General features: G+C 38.6%; 1 protein-coding gene across 1 annotated transcript in view; it reads right to left on the bottom strand.

The window, feature by feature from the left end:
- Positions 1 to 15,058, bottom strand: part of nalf1b (NALCN channel auxiliary factor 1b) — a 148,324-nt gene extending 133,266 nt beyond the window's left edge. Inside the window, exon 1 of the mRNA XM_088352777.1 lies at positions 13,906 to 15,058. Within this exon, the coding sequence (XP_088208903.1) occupies positions 13,906 to 14,592 (687 nt within the window). The 5' untranslated portion in view covers positions 14,593 to 15,058. The remainder of the gene's footprint in view (positions 1 to 13,905) is intronic.
- Between the last annotated feature and the right edge of the window lie 1,121 nt (positions 15,059 to 16,179).

The following is a 16,179-nucleotide window of genomic DNA, read 5'->3' as shown; positions in this document are numbered from 1 at the left end:
AAACGCCCCAAACATAATACACAATCCTAAATGGAAATGATTTTACATTAACAATAGGTGGTGGAATTGCCAAGCCAAAGTCCACACCTCAATCCTATAGAGCACTTGTGAAAATATCTGAAAAATGCTGTGCTGTTTCAGTTTCAAGATGTGTAAAAAATGTGTCGCTAATCAAGTGAAACATGACATTTCTAGAATTACTCATTATGATCCTCTCAAATGAAAAGCAAATTAAAAAAATATGTATGCCTCCATCAAACAATCACAATAAATGCACCAATTCAAAGTAATACAAGATAGGCCTTCACCCAAAGTGATATTTAACTCAAATAATCACATGGTGCATCAAACCTGATTCACGAAATGTTAGCAAAGTCTTCTCCTCAAAAATAGCTCCTTCTTATACAGTCCTCTATTACTCTTTACGGTTAAGTCAATAACTTAACTACTATTTACTACTATAAAATGGTTCAATGTCTCCTCTAAAATGGATGTATCCTTCCAAAAAGACCCCCAAGTAATTTGCTGTTAAGTAAAAGAATGTTTGTAAAGAAAATTCAAGGACATATTTCATATATATATATATATATATATATATATATATATATATATATATATATATATATATATATATATATATATATATTGTATGCATTTTAAGATTGTTTTCTTACCTTTTGTTTAATGTTGAGACAATTTTTTATCAAATTAAAGTCACCTTGCTTTGTGTGTGGAAAAAAGAAATACAATCCTGGTTTAGGGGAATTGAAACCAGGGAATAAACGATCAGTTCACAAACTAGGTTGTTGATTTATAGATTTTTATGGTTGCATTTTATGAACATGTGGGTGATTGTGTTTTAAGATACTGTTAGTTTTATGATATTTCATTATTTATTATTTTTATTATGATATTTTATGTGTTTTTTTATTGTGTAGGGTCACACATTCCTTTTACACATGAATAACTATGAAACATGTACACGTACACACATGCAGTGTTTATGTTCAGTCTTACATTGAAGGAGCCGCAACGGAAGTAAGCCACTGGCTTGGTTGTGTTTTTTAGGGCTTGGACAAGGCCAAATTCAAGCACTTTTTAAGGACTTTCAAAGCCAATTTTTGAACGTCCCCAGTGCCATTAGAAAAAGCAATCTGATGTGCATCATCTATCTTGAGAAACCACAGATATATCTGCGATTTACATAATTATGCGATGTTTAATTTTACATGTGCATTTATCAATATAAATTTTATATTTGGAGATCTGTGCAATACGTGTGTAGATACTTTTGAGAGAAATCTATCCCCATATAGGTGTAAAGTAGATATGACTGCAATATTTAGCTTTCATTTTCAGTTGCAGGAAGTTTTTCCCATCACAATTTACCACCAGAAAACGTTACCTTAATTTTTCATATGGCCTATAATAAACATCCATGTAATACACATTTCCTAGTGGCCTGTTTATGTGGAGCATGAACCTCTCCTTGTGGGTACAACCCGTAGGGGGTTATGACGCTTCAAAGGATAATTCTGTACAAACTAATGCCAAGAGCTGTGAGACGCAAGGCAAAAAAAAGATGCAATGGCATAGCAAGGTCACGAGAGAGCAGTGTTGGCATTATTTTCAAGCGGACTTGTTGAGAATCATGGAAACAATTTCAAGCATTAAATATGCTCACCCAAAATTCAAGCTCTCTTCAATCCTTGAAAACACAACATGACAATTCAAGTATTTTAAATAATTTCAAGCACCCTTACAAACACTGCTTATAAGTAAATAATTGACAATGTTTGACAAGCACTTCACACAAAACTCAGATTTCAATTCTTGAAATTCAACATTAACATTTAACCCTGTACTGTATATTATCAGGTGCATTGATTACAGATAAAAAGAAACTTGGTTAAAATAAGGAAATGATGATTAAAACAATCAAAATAATACAACAGGAAACCTCACACGACTGTATGGGGTGACACATTTCACTATTCTAACAATTTCCAATAGAACAATTAATCATTTTGATTTCATATTCTCAAACGCGACATCGATATTTGAAAACACTGACTGTACATTGTATTGTTGAAAGCTCAAAGCAAGGTTAGGATTATGATTAATTTTACAGGAGCAAAATATTTTGAAACATTAACGTGACATTGTTTGACAGTTGATCGGTATTATTTCACTAGTGCAGCTGTGCAATTCTCACGCGCGTCATGTAGCCGTCACGAAAAGGAAAAAGGAAAAATTAAAGAAAAGACTGCACGAGGCATGCAAAGAGCCCAAAGGGTGGGTGTGAACGTCAGTGTTGGGCGTAATACTGAAAAAAAGTCATTAGGTACAGTTACTAGTTACTTTACTTAGAAAAGGAATTGCGTTACCCCCCAGATTCACGGTTCACAGATCCTTTAACCACCAGGGTCTTTGAAAAACAAAGAAAGAAAGAAAGAAAGAAAGTAAGAAAGAAAGAAAGAAAGAATAGAATAGAATAGAATAGAATAGAATAGAATAGAATAGAATGGAATATAATATACCGTTATTGTCATTGTTACAAAATGGGTTGAACATATTGTGACAACGAAATTGGATGTGGCACTCCAGTCTCACATTTGACACGGAGGATAAAAGAAAACAAAGAAGATAAAGGAACAAGGAAGAAAAAGGTTATAATTTACAAATTATTTACACAAGAAAGTGTGGGCATGTAAGGTGTTACATACAGTTTTGGGATCATATAAGTGCAATACGCGGTAGTGCAAAATAGGCAACATTGCACAAAGTGAGCATAGGCATGAATACAATTTTACCACTGTATGAGGTAGTGTGTTTGCAGAGTTTCAGTTTTTTTGTGCGGTGTGTGTTAAGGTTGGTGATGGCTCTGGGGAAGAAACTATCTCTAAATTTGTTTTTTTTTGTGTGACCTGTAGCGTCTGCCATAGGCAGCAGGTCAAAGAGGTGGTGGCCAGGGTGAGAAAAGTATCTCATTATGTTTTCTGCTCCGTTGAGGTAGTGAGAGCAGGCAATGTCCTCCAGACTGGGTAGAGAACATCCAACGATTCTCTGGACTGCGTTGATGACCCTCTGAAGTGTTTCCTGTCTGCTGCCGTGCACCCAGCATGCCACACAGTAATGCAGTATGTCAGAATGCTCTCCACTGTGGCTCTGTAAAAGGACACCAGCAGCTGCTGTTTTAGATGATTTTTCCTGAGCACTCTCAGGAAATTGAGTCGCTGCTGGGCCTTCCCTACCACCGCTATGGTGTTTGCAGACCAGGAGAGGTCATCGGAGATGTGCACACCCATAAATTTCAAAGAGTGGACTCTCTCTACACAGTCTCCATTTATAATGAGTGATGCTGGGTTCCTGCCTTTCCTCCTGAAGTCCAGTATGAGTTATTTTGTTTTTGTGGTGTTCAGTATGGGGTGGTTTTTCGAACACCTCATCCCTGTACGCCGCCTCATCCCCTTCAGAGATGAGGCCGACCATGGTAGTATTGTCGTCGCACTTAACAATTGTGTTTGTGAGGTGGGTCGGTGAGCTCTCGGAGGGCTTGGTACACATTCTTTGGGGGGTGGGGGGGGTGCTCAGTCTTAGGGTGGGAAAGACGTTGCAGAGTTTAATGGACTGTGGGTGGTTTGAAAGGAAGTCCATAATCCAGTGGCAGATGGAGGAAGAGAGTCCTAGGTGAGAGAGTTTCTCCACCAGGATGTCCGGGATAATGGTATTGAAGGCTGAGCTGAAGACCAGAGAGAGCATTCTGACGTAGCTCTTCCGGTGGTCCAGATGTCTCAGCGCGGTGTGAAGTGCTGTGTTTATGGCGTCGTCAGTTGAGCAGTTTGCCCTGTAAGCAAACTGGTGGGGGTCCAGTGTGGGTGGCAGGGAGTCCTGGATGTGCTGGGACACCAACCTCTCAAAGCACTTCATGACCACAGAAAGAAAAAAGAAAAGGGAGACAAATGAAAGGATGAAAGACAGAAAGAGAGAAAAGAGAGGGATAGAGAAAAAAAGAAAAGAGAAAGTGAGAAAAAAGAGAGAATAAAAAGTGAAGGGGGGAAAAGAGAGAAAAGAATAGGGATTGAAGAAAAAGATCAAAAGAAAGAGAAGGAAAGAGAGACAAAGGGAGAAAGAGAAAACAAAAAAAGTGAGAAAGAGGGAACTAAAAAGAGTGAAAGGAAAGAGGAATATCTAGCTCCAGTATCTTTTAGAGGGACTCAGCCTAGCTTTGGTGACATCAAGTGAACATATTTAAAAGTGCAGCTGTGACTTGAGCAAGTACAGCCCCATCCCTCTTTGTTTTTTGTATTTTTTGTTTGTTTTTTTAGGGAGGGGGTAGGGGTTTGCTCCCACACATGAAAAAGATAGTGCTGGTTTCCATGGATATCAGTAACAAGAGAAGCTCCCTGAACTGACTCAGATAAAGCACCTTCATCATCTGGTCACTGTTGTTTTTGGTGTAAAGCGCCATGACGCTGTTTAGAGATGAGTCGGCCCTTTAGGATAGATAGGCAGCAGCTTGCGATAATACTTATACAGGGGAAAAACAATTGTGTTTCGAAATAAAGAGTATCAAATGAGCATCACTTGTGGCTTTCATGTTTTTGTTGAAAAACAATTTTTGTGACGATGATCTTGCAGCCTTTGTATTTTTTGACATATTAAAGCCTCTTTGTCCAGTAAGGACTTGTGTTTGGTATATTTTTGTATCCGTACTCACATTTAGGTATTTAAACTAGATGATTAAAGAAATGAAATATTTCTTTCAAAAATAAGATAATACATGATTTAAAATACATGAATAAATAATTCAATAAACTGGTAGTTTCAGCATCAACGGGGAAAAAAACAATTTTCATGTTTGTCATTGAATGTGTTAACTGGTTTATTTTAACGGTTGAGTGAATGCAGTTTTACACCTGAAACAACTCACCACACTATACAAACACTGCCCATAAGTGGCCAGAAAAAGCACGGGCCAGATTAAATCGTTCTATGGGCGGGCAATAGGTCAGCCATGCCTGCTTTAGAATTTTGAAACAGAAGTGTAAAAAGCATGCATGCAATACAAGTGTAACACAACCATTTAGTATACTTATGAATTAAAAAATGGACAGAAACATTAGCACCGGCATGCAGGATGCGCTAAGGGGCATAAAAACTGTAAATGGGAGTTTGCATATTTCATGTCGAATGATTATCCGCTGAAAACCTGTGGTACCAAACGTATGGTGTCTATTCCCCTGGAAGAGAATCTTGTACAATCTTGATAATGAGAGCCAGCATCACAAAACTTCACAGGATGTGATTCAAGCCCATTAAGGCAAAAATGTGTTAAATTGATCTTTGTTATAAAAAAACAACAACAAAAACTATACAACAAGCGTATCTGTGAGCAGTGTAGAATATTCGACATTTGGTCAGAATTTCGTTTTGCAATGTCAGAAAACGATCAAACAATGTCAAAACATGTGAGATGAATAGTGTTCTTGAAGTCAATCACATACATATGTTATCTGACTTATACTGGTGAAATGTGAGGTTGGGAAGGAGACATTATCTTGCGTTTGCGCATCAATGGTTGCCGTGACCGCTCCACCACAGGGGGTCCAGGAGACCGGAACCGAGAGCTTGTACACATCTCACCTCACAAGGCCAGTCTGATTTTGGCCAAGGGAGGAGGGATGTCCTAACAGGAGGAACGGGACCAAGGCCCTGGCCGGTACTGACCAAGTCTCAGCTCAATGGCCAGCCAGAAAGCCTTAGACGTAGCTCTTTAATTCAATTGGTCGATAAATTGTTTGTTAGAAAAACTTATTTACCACCTATATTCGCTACAGCAGCTATGAAACACCGTCACAATCAAAGCCAGGTTGCAATTCCTACATATTCGATACCACATTTTTTCAGACCAATACGGACACTTCTTGAATAGTCTTTGACTTCAAAGCTGCATACAGGTTCATTAAGTTCATAAGTTCCCCTTCCCTCTGTAGAAAATGAAACTGATAATAATTGATAAATAACAGCTATATTTTGGTATACATTTATATCCCAATATGTTTTTCCGGTTGCCATAACATAATAGAAATGGGCCATCCCTTAAATTTTTGGTAACTGCCACAATCCTACACTCTAACATATTTTTCTTTGTCTGTTTTTTTCCTTCAGTCAGGACTTTTCGTCTTTCCTTTTTCAGTACTCTGTTCCTTTGGTTCCCTTCTAGTTCTTTACTCATCATATTTCAAGCCTTAATTTAATTTCCTCAAGTCAGACAAATGGTTCCTTTGAAATAAATATTGTTGATAAATGCGATCTCGTAGATAAAAGTCTGATTTAAGGAAATATGGCAAATGGGCACCATTTTTAAATAAAGTAGCTGAAAAAAAAATCCTGGGAGATAACTGAAAAGTTTTTTTTTCTTTTTTAATTATCCTCTTGTCAATAAAAAGCTGGTAGCACATTCTACAATTGGGTAAATAACAGGTTATAATCTATAATTGTGGAGATTCCTCCACTCTTCTCAACTCAACTTTGCAGTGAGGTTAATGAAACCCTCCATTAAATATTACAAGAAAAAAGCCCAGGTCCTCTTTTCTGTAATTGCCAAGTAGAGCCCATAAAAGGAGAACGATAATACATGTCTCCTTTCCAATGGAATATGTATCAAATAAATTAATTCTCTAAAATAACGTGGGTTGAAATCAACCACAAGAATGCTCAACAATGGGCCAATCTATTACTTGTATGAAATGACCAAATCATTTGAGTTTTTTACAGAAAGAATGACAAAATTCTTGGGTTGTTTCTTATAACACGACCCACTTTTTAACTCGTTTTACTCAAATGGATGTAAAAAAATACCGCAAAAACGGTTAACAACGGACCAAGCTATTATTTGCATCAATTTAATCTAAATTTATTGGTCAGGTTTATTCTTTTTTAGTCGTTTTAGATACATTTATGCCAAAAATTACACAAAACAGTAATACTATGGTACAATCTATTACTTACATTAATTGGATTAAACTTTGCGAGTTTTTGTTCAAAACAATCCAATATTTTAAGTTTTTTTCAAACCAAATGACTGAGGTTATTGGTTGTTTCATACACCATAGGCCACTTTTTGAGTCATTCACACAGATTGAAATTATTATCTGGGGCAATTTAGTGAGAAAACCAGGTTTTGCTCATTCCTTGAGTCCCGAACAATCTGTCACGGTTGCCATGGCACCCAATTGGCCCCGCCCGTGTGGCGCCAGCTGCGGCTCAGTGACAGATTGGCTTTCCGTCTATTTAAGTTTAGTGCTCTCATTCTTCCTTTGTCAGTCCGTCAATGAACCTCTGCCCCACAAGACGTGGGTTTTGACCTATTTCCAGTTGGCATTTCCTGTCCGGTATTGTTCCCGTTTATTTTTGTCCTGTTTAATATTGGTGTCCAGTTTCGTTCTCATTTATTTTTGTCCTGTTTATCATTCTCTCCAGTTTTCATTCTTGCCTAGTTTTTCCTGTTTTATTTCAATATCCTGTTTCATTATCAATCCTGTCTGTCCCGTCCCGTCGGGTATCGACCCCACCCGTCCGATATCTACTCGGGCAATTGGTATCGATCTCGTTGGCCTCTGGCTTCCTATCATATCACGTCAGACTGCTGCCAAATGTGCATGACTCCCCATTTCCCGTAAAATAAAAGGCTTGTTTGAGACACATCACGCGTTTGGGTCCTGATCCTGTTCTGGCTCATGACACAATCATTTTTGGGAATGTTTCCTCTAGTATGACCCAAGTTGTTGACATTTATTAACAAAACAAACTTTAGGTAAGTTCTCTTGAACGAAATGACACATTTTGTGTTAATTAAACAAATGAATGAACTTGATGGTGTTTTTGCTTTTATAAGAACCCCAAAGTTGCGATTAAATCGTCCCAAGTAGTTTATCTGTCCATATGTAACACAAATTGTGTTATTTTTGGACGAAACCAATTTTAGAGTGAATGTTATTGTTTCTATTTGACCAAAAACGGAAGACCGAGGACCAAGAAATATTGCTAATTCCTCTGCTCCATAAGGCTTCTTATAAAAAAATACCATAGGTACTTTCTCAAGTTTAGTAAATACAAGTGCCTTGTAAAGTAGGATCTACCTCCTCCTCTTAAATCGATGCCACCTTCAAATAAACATGTCATATAAGCCGCAGGACAATAAACGAAAGTCTTCAGTTTATACAAGCACCTGATCAGATTGACATGAATAAAAACCTTGGTCTCTCTACAGGTTAGTAAAGGAAAGCCACCAGCAACTACATGAGGACATACAGTAGATCTCCTTTTAGATGGTGGTTTCCTCTCAAATAAACGTCTGCTCCTCTCTGGATTCCAGTAAATCACAGCTGCTGTGAACTATTTCAGAAAATATAGCCAAGATCGCCTCTCAACATGACATATCTATAAAATAAACACCTGGTTCTCGGCTCAGTAGAATGAGTGCAACTCTGTGGCCATTGTTTGAGGAAATATGGTTTGTTTAACGCTCCTCATCTGGATTTTAAATGCATACAATAACCACATACATTTGTTTACTGCATCAAGGCTTTTTGACATTGTCACCAATGTCTGTTTCAACAAAATAAAGTTTAAAAAGCCAGTACACTATAAAATGCTATGAAAACAAGATTATAAAAACCTTCCGCTAAAACCGAAACCATAAGTATACTGCCATAGCGATAACCAGCCGCTCTCCCACTAATGTGAGCTTTAGGGTATTCGCATTTTGCTGTTTTTCCAGTATATCTGCACAAAAATAAAACAAAGACGTGTTCTTCTGACTCTATTTATAAAGCACTTTTCAAGTAAATGAAGACCTCTTAAAGGACTTTACAATGTGCTTCACACTTACTCATTCACACACTGATAACAGCCTCAGCCATGCAAGGGAATTGCCTGCTTATTGAGGGGCATTAGGGATTCTTGCCCAAGGACACTTCAACAATTAACAAGGAGGAGCCGGGAATCAAACCTGCCACCTCTTAATCCCAAGACAAGTGCTTTACCCCCTGAGCTACTGCCAATTCAAAGGCTGATCCAGTACATAGCTGGTAATTTGCAGGGTATATTTTGTAGGCAACAATGTCGCACTTTAAATGAAAGTAACTCGGGAGAATGACATCTGTGTAGCCTGTGATTCCAAAACCAACTATATCTGGAATTTACAGATTTCTGAAGTTAGAGCTGCAAGTGCCATCACTGAGAAAAAAACAGGGAAAATGTGTATCATTAGTATTATCATATTTTTAAGTATAGTTATATTATTAAAATAGGGTGGGGGGTAACAAATATCCACCAGATGTGTTGTAATACCCCTCAATAATAGTTAGGTAACAGAAAATCATTTTTTTTATTTACGTAATTATGAATAGAAAAAGCAATATTTTAATGGATAAGGGAGCCTAACAAGGTAACCAAGAGATGAGAAAAACACGTGATGTATTATTGTTTTTAACACATTTTACAGCGGATTCAAGTTAAGGGTGTCCACCGACCCACTGACATGTGTTACCTAAAAGCTAACACAAGGAGAGGGATAATGATGCCGTGTAAGTGTTTTAGATTCTCCTGCAAGCGCAACAAACTTGAGAATAGACCACAAGCAAATGTTGACCATATACGAGACGACAACAGGCTAGATCGGCATTCAGAAAATTATTCCAAATGAGTATGAATAGCCATAATTATCATATCAAGTGGCGTAATGTATTTATTCCCTGGCGGAGTGCTTCTTGAAAGGGGGCGGCGGTTTGTCATGCAGTCCCGGGGCGCCGCGATTTCTCAAAGGTCACTCGGACATGGAGGCCGATTAGCAATTCAGATCCGGCTAAAGGGGCTAAAAGGCGGTTGCAGCGCTGCCTGAGACTTATTGCATTAGCAAAGGCTAGCGCTGCTGATTAGATGACACAAGGAGGAAGCGGCTAAGGGCCGCGTTATAGGGAAGAGCTTTGTGCGTGCACGTAGTGCAGGAGAAGAGAACGTTGTCCAGGCTACATGTAACACAAAGACTAACACTGCACTATTGAGTTAAGTGTGCGTGCTTGCAGGTTTTACTTCGATTGAGAAAACAGTTCTTTATTGTGGGGCCTTCTTTGCAACACCATGGACATAGATAGGCCAATAAAAAGGTCCCAAAGACTGGCAAGACCTCACAAAGTCCCCTAATTAACCCGGGTCGCCGGACTTTTGATAAAAAAAAATATGTGTCTACGATGTCAACAGTCACTGAAATATGTCATGCTACGTATCATTGGAAAGCTTAAACGCTTGGGATTCAGAAAATTATTTCAAAATGTACTCATCACAAAAACATCACGATCAGTCTGAAACAAGATACCTGAAAACCATAAAGCCGACATAACTCACCAATTACGTTTTCTGGCCGTCATCAAATTCATTGAATGTCCAAAAAGAATGGCTTCGTTGCACCAAGGACAATCTAGAGCAGGGGTCGGGAACCTATGGCTCGCGAGCCATATATGGCTCTTTCTATGAGTACCTATGGCTCAGAGACCAATTTGATTGCATGCAAAATTTCTCCATCTTGTTCAAAACCGGGAATATCTATGCTATTCAGGTACACGTAAAGCCAAACCAAAGCTAAATGCAGAAGAAACACTTCGCAGTATATATAGGGCACGTTTTTCACTACAATTTACAGTCAAGGTGTCACACAAAAAAAGGGGGGAAAAAACTCGTTTTGGCTGTACAACGCTAAAGAATCCTTTATTTAAAAGTTCACTATATAATCTGTGTTCAGTGTTCAGATACTTTATGATGAATCCACAGAACTGTAAATACGCCAAAACACCGGAAGAGAACTTAGTCATTTGATTGGGTGAGTGGGGGGGATGGGTGGAGCTATGCAAAAAGTACAAGCATTCCCTCCCATCTCTCGCCAAAGGTAAGCACATAAGGCTCCCTATTCTCAGAATGTTGTGACGTTTTTACAAAATAAATGCTTGCATCTGGTTTTGAAACCAATATGTATGAAAAAAAGGGTCAAAAGGAGTTTAACCGATCTTGAGTAATTGCAAGAAAGAGACAAGTTTAAAGTGGTCTGTTTGTTGAATTTGGGACAGGGACTCTGGCATTATTCTCTTTTCATAATTTTTATCAAATCATCAAAAATAAATGTGCTGAAGACTAAGTTTTTGTCTGGGGCGCAGGTTTAGCAATTTAGTAAATTTGTCTCATAATATATGGTGTGGCTCTTTCCCAAAATAAAATTAATATTTTTTGCTTTTATGGGTCTTTGAGTCAAAAAGGTTCCCGACCCCTGATCTAGAGAATCTAATTGCTTAAAATATTTACACCAAAACACACGATAATGCCAACAAATGGAAAAAAAAAACCTAAATGCATGTCTGCTTGCTCGAAGTTTTTACTAGTAATCCGTTTGTTTTGCTCCAAAACACCTTTTTAAAAATAAACAGACTTGTAAAATTATTCCTAATATAGTTGTTAGCCTCTGTTCTTTTGATTGACACTGCTTTCGGCGAATAGCAGGATTTTTTTCACAGTCCACAGCCTGCTGTAGCCTATACAGGCCTGTTTGAAAGGGACATCACCACCTGTAGCTCTGAATGTCTTGAGCAAGTAATAACCAATTTGAATGATGAGTGATACATTGGTTAGCCAATAAATTTCCAAACATCATTTCATTCCTATTGTGCGTGTATTCAAATCAAAGCTGAATATAACATGCGCAAGGCAATCCGTGATTCCTATCCACGCACTATTATTATGTGCAAGTGTGCGCAATCATTGATTTGACTCCTGTAAAGAGAAATCAAACTTTTAAAACTTTTTCAAAATGCTTAAAAAATGACAAAAGTAATTTATACATTTGCAATCTTTTAAGTGTTGTAAAGTGGTCGTCTCCAAATGGCCACTTTTTGAAATACCTAAACCTATCCTTAAAAAAATGTGTAAAATACAATGTTTAATTTTTCATATTGTGATCAAATCTGACAAGGTACTAGGTAAGGCTTCGAACTATTGTCTCATTTGTTTTCCAGCTAAGGTGCCCATGCTTCAATCATTTGCAGGCATTTAATTTAATTTAGCAAAAATAAGCTGCTAATTAAAAAAAAAAAAAAAACAACAACTTCAATTTCTGTGTGTTCCGACTCAGATTACTCAATGTCAGTAGCACTTGAAGGGATTTTTTTAGTTTGGGACGAAACTTCCGACTCTTACCTTCCAAAAGAGACCAAAACTGTCCATATTCTCCAAATAGGTAAAAAGGTATTCAATTTACTTGGATTGGGATATTAGACGAATCTTACAGGAACGTTAAGTAATTAAAGATCTCAATTTCCCTTATTTAGCTATAATTAAGCTTTACTCACAGATTATGTAGAATAAAAACAAAGATTTGTGTAAATAAGTTTAGCTAGTATATGTCGACAATCGTAGTAATCTAAGATGATGTTGACTTCTGCTACCAGTGACGAATTACATTCGTAGTGCAAATTTCCTAATCACTAGGCCACTAGGATTGTAGATGGCATAGGAAAATACATTAGATTTGATCTTATCATTACGCTGTTTGTAATCACAGCGCCATGTTATAAATCGTTATAAAGGAGTATCATGGGAAAGAGTTCACCTGAATCATCGGATCAATACTAACAAACTATCAATATGATAATGTTGTTGGTAGGCTGTATACATTCAATCATACAGTACATAATAACTTTCAAATTATACTTTATTTGCACTGGTTACCTTTTTCAACATTGTTTCAAAATATTTGTATTTTTGTTAAATTAATGCTTTTTTATTTGACACTCTTCACTTTTGTTCTGTAACAGTACTTATAGTAGAATTGTTTTTTTTATACTGTTAAAGTTTATATTGTTTTTAATAAGGCAATATTGTTTACACTATTTGCACTTTGCTTTCATTTTAAAAATACTGTAGAATGGAAGGTATTCTAGTTGTCATGCTGACTTTATCATATTTATATTTTCGTTATATTGCTGCTTTATTTCTATTTGACTCTTGACTTTTGTTCTGAAGCAGTTGTTATATATTTATATATATATATATATATATATATATATTTTTTTTTTAACATTTCATTGTAGCTATTCAAAGGTGCGGTGTGTCTTTTTAAAGTTGAAAGTAGAATGTATTTTCCATGTGAGAGTTCGGAGAGCCTTTATATATTTTTTTTTCACTAAGCCTACTGTACATGGTTTTATTTTACCTTTACCAAGGCCTTTTCAGGACTTGCAACACATTAGGGAGTAGGAGAGTGGGAGAGGTTGGAGAGTGGCGTTTATTTTGTTAGTGTAGCAAGAAAATGGTGAAAGTAAGAAACGGCCTATTTCGAATAAAGTCCAAACCTCAATGCATACCCGAAAAAAAATGATTTTTTTAAAAATATTTTTATTCAAGCGTGTCTAAAATATCCGCGTAGTCATGAAAGATCTGACTGAGGTTGTGATCATGACAAAGCCAGGGGGTGGCGTCAGAGAGTAACAAATTTCCAAATTCTGGACAGCAGCTCCTATTTACAATAGAATATTTTAGTGCCGAAAATTGTGTTTTCTTTTTCATCGTAATCCTGAACTAATACAAGAGGGGGAGCGTTCAGTTATATAATGATAATGGCATTTCTGAGTGAAATGTATCGGATCGGTTGGTATCATTTAACACAACCCTGTATTTCTTTAGATCAAATCGATCCCAAATATCCTCGTATCGCCCACCAGTACTTGAAAAGGGAAAACTGACAATGCAAATCTCCTGACATGCCCACTGGTTGCCATGACGACGGTGAACCCACCCCCTCAAATCCACTTGTGTGAGTGCGCACGCACACGCGCACGCTGTTACGCGTTCCCCTACCTTGCATTCCTCCATGCACGTCCGAACCGAGTACGCATCCGTTTCGTATTTGCGCACCAAGAGCTCAAAGTCCCGGTAGTTGTCCTCCGCCTGCCGGTCGATCAGCTGGTAAGCCCGGACGCACTCGCCACATCCCGGCGCGTCCATTCCCACGGCCATATCCAGGGTGCAATTCATGTCGCGTGGACTCGTAAACCCGTAAAACAAATCCAAAAGTGAGTAGGAATTACAAAAGGAAAGGTACAAATCGCTCAGGTTCACGTACGTCCCATCTCCCCCTGAGAGGCCCAGGCACACGGTGTCCGCGTCCGTGAAAGTGAAGCAATCTTTGGACACACTGTCCGGGTGACAGGTGTCCATCCGCCACAGAGGTTCGGTAGAATTCCCTAGAAAAATAGCATCTTGGGGATGAAGGTGCTGGGGGTCAGTCGCTAGTGAAGATGCTGATGTTGGGATCCAGTGAAGGGAGCGCGGCTGCTTGTCCCGCTTGTCCCGGGTGCGGGCCAGGGTGGCCTCGGCGCAGAACCACAAGTGATCGGAAAGGAGAACCGTGATGAAGAGCAAGGAAGCCAGCGACAGTCGCCATCTCTGGGCCCGCTCCGACTCGGTAGATGGCTTTTCGGTCCCTCGGGGTGCGAACCAGTATTTCACGCCTTCATCATGCTGCATCCAAGCACCCCTGGTCATATTTTAGGAGAGGGCTGCCCCTGGCCGACTCCACTGTTCTGTCTTAATACTCATTTGACTTCTCGGGGCCGATCGCTGCTATTCCAGGTCCGGTGGAACCGGATTAAGATTGCCGCATCCTGCCTGGCTCCCCGCGGGGGGACGGCGTCCTCTTTGACCGCATGCCGCGTCCGCTCGTCCCTTTTGCTTCCTTGGTGCGTCTCTCTCCTTTCCTCTGATGGTGTCTTTGCTTGTGATTGTGCTGCTGAGGATGCTGGGGCGTCTGCTGCAGATTCAGGAGCTTTTCTCTCTCTCAGTCAAGTGAAGCAGCCGGCCCGCGCTGTACGCTCTCAAGCCCAATATTGAAGCCTTGAATCCGGTCTCCGGCTGGCCTTTGTCATCTTGGAGCGCGCCTAAGTTGCCGCCATGTTCGCCTGGAATCACTTTTTCGGAGAGGACAGGCCGTTTGCGTCATCTCCATCGCTGCGAGAGCTCCATCGTTGCGCAGTGGCCGAGCAGTTTATTGCCTATATGCACGCGCAGCGATAGAGGGAGGGCGGAGGGGTGGAGGGAGGGGTAGGAAGGGTATGCTGAGAGAGGAAAGGAGGTGGCTGAGTACACAGGTAAACATTTTCATGGTCTTATAGAACCTATGCTGGTGGCAGAGGCGGGAAAACTACCTGACTATAGGGTCTAGGTTAAATGAGTGGTAAAATTAATAGAAGATCACCAGATTAAAAATTAATTTGAACAAAAGCCTGCAATTCAATTCATATTAAACAAGGCAATGGACAACATTTTAAAAAATTACAGTAAAATAAGACTTTTATTTGGTTCAAGGTGAAATCATGAATTTGGTTAATCTTGATTAACTAACCTGTGCAGCCTTTTGAGACCCTTTGTGATTAAGGGCTATAAAACAAACATGATTTGACTTCAGTTTGATGACCGATCCTTGTAATTGCGGTTGGTAAACCTATTATTAGTGGCAAACTTTACTTTTATAACCACCTTAAATTTCAATGACAGTTTAAAAGATAGACAAGAAGGTTCATCAAAGAGTCCCAAACAAAAACCCTCAAATCTGTTGTCTTTAAATTCAGGGGATCCCAAATCCATGGGTAGTGCTGTTTTCTCAAAGTTTCTGAGTACGTGTACACCATCAAGATGAAAAAAATAATCCAATTCCCATCTCTACCTTTAAGCAGAGCATTATGATGAAATAACGGGGGTTCACAGATGCAGAATATATATATATATATATATATATATATATATATATATATATATATATATATATATATATATATATATATATATATATATATATATATATATATATATATATATATATATATATATATATATATATATATATATATATATATATATATATATATATATATATACATATATATACATCCATCAGCTGCACCGCTTATCCTCAGTAGGGTCGCGGGGGTGTTGGAGCCAATCCCAGCAATCTTCGGGTAGTGGGCAGGGAACACCCTGAACTGATTGCCGGTAGCCAATCACAGGGCACACAGAGAGAGACAACTCCCTTGCTCTTGCACACAGACAATTTCAACTGGCCAACTAAACTGACAT

Source organism: Urocampus carinirostris, chromosome 14 (assembly GCF_059441175.1).
Source record: "Urocampus carinirostris isolate Australia breed hairy pipefish chromosome 14, RoL_Ucar_1.0, whole genome shotgun sequence".
NCBI classification, from domain to species: Eukaryota; Metazoa; Chordata; class Actinopteri; order Syngnathiformes; family Syngnathidae; genus Urocampus; species Urocampus carinirostris.
The sequence above is the reverse complement of the archived record's forward strand: the minus strand, read 5'-3'. Positions and strand labels throughout refer to the sequence as shown.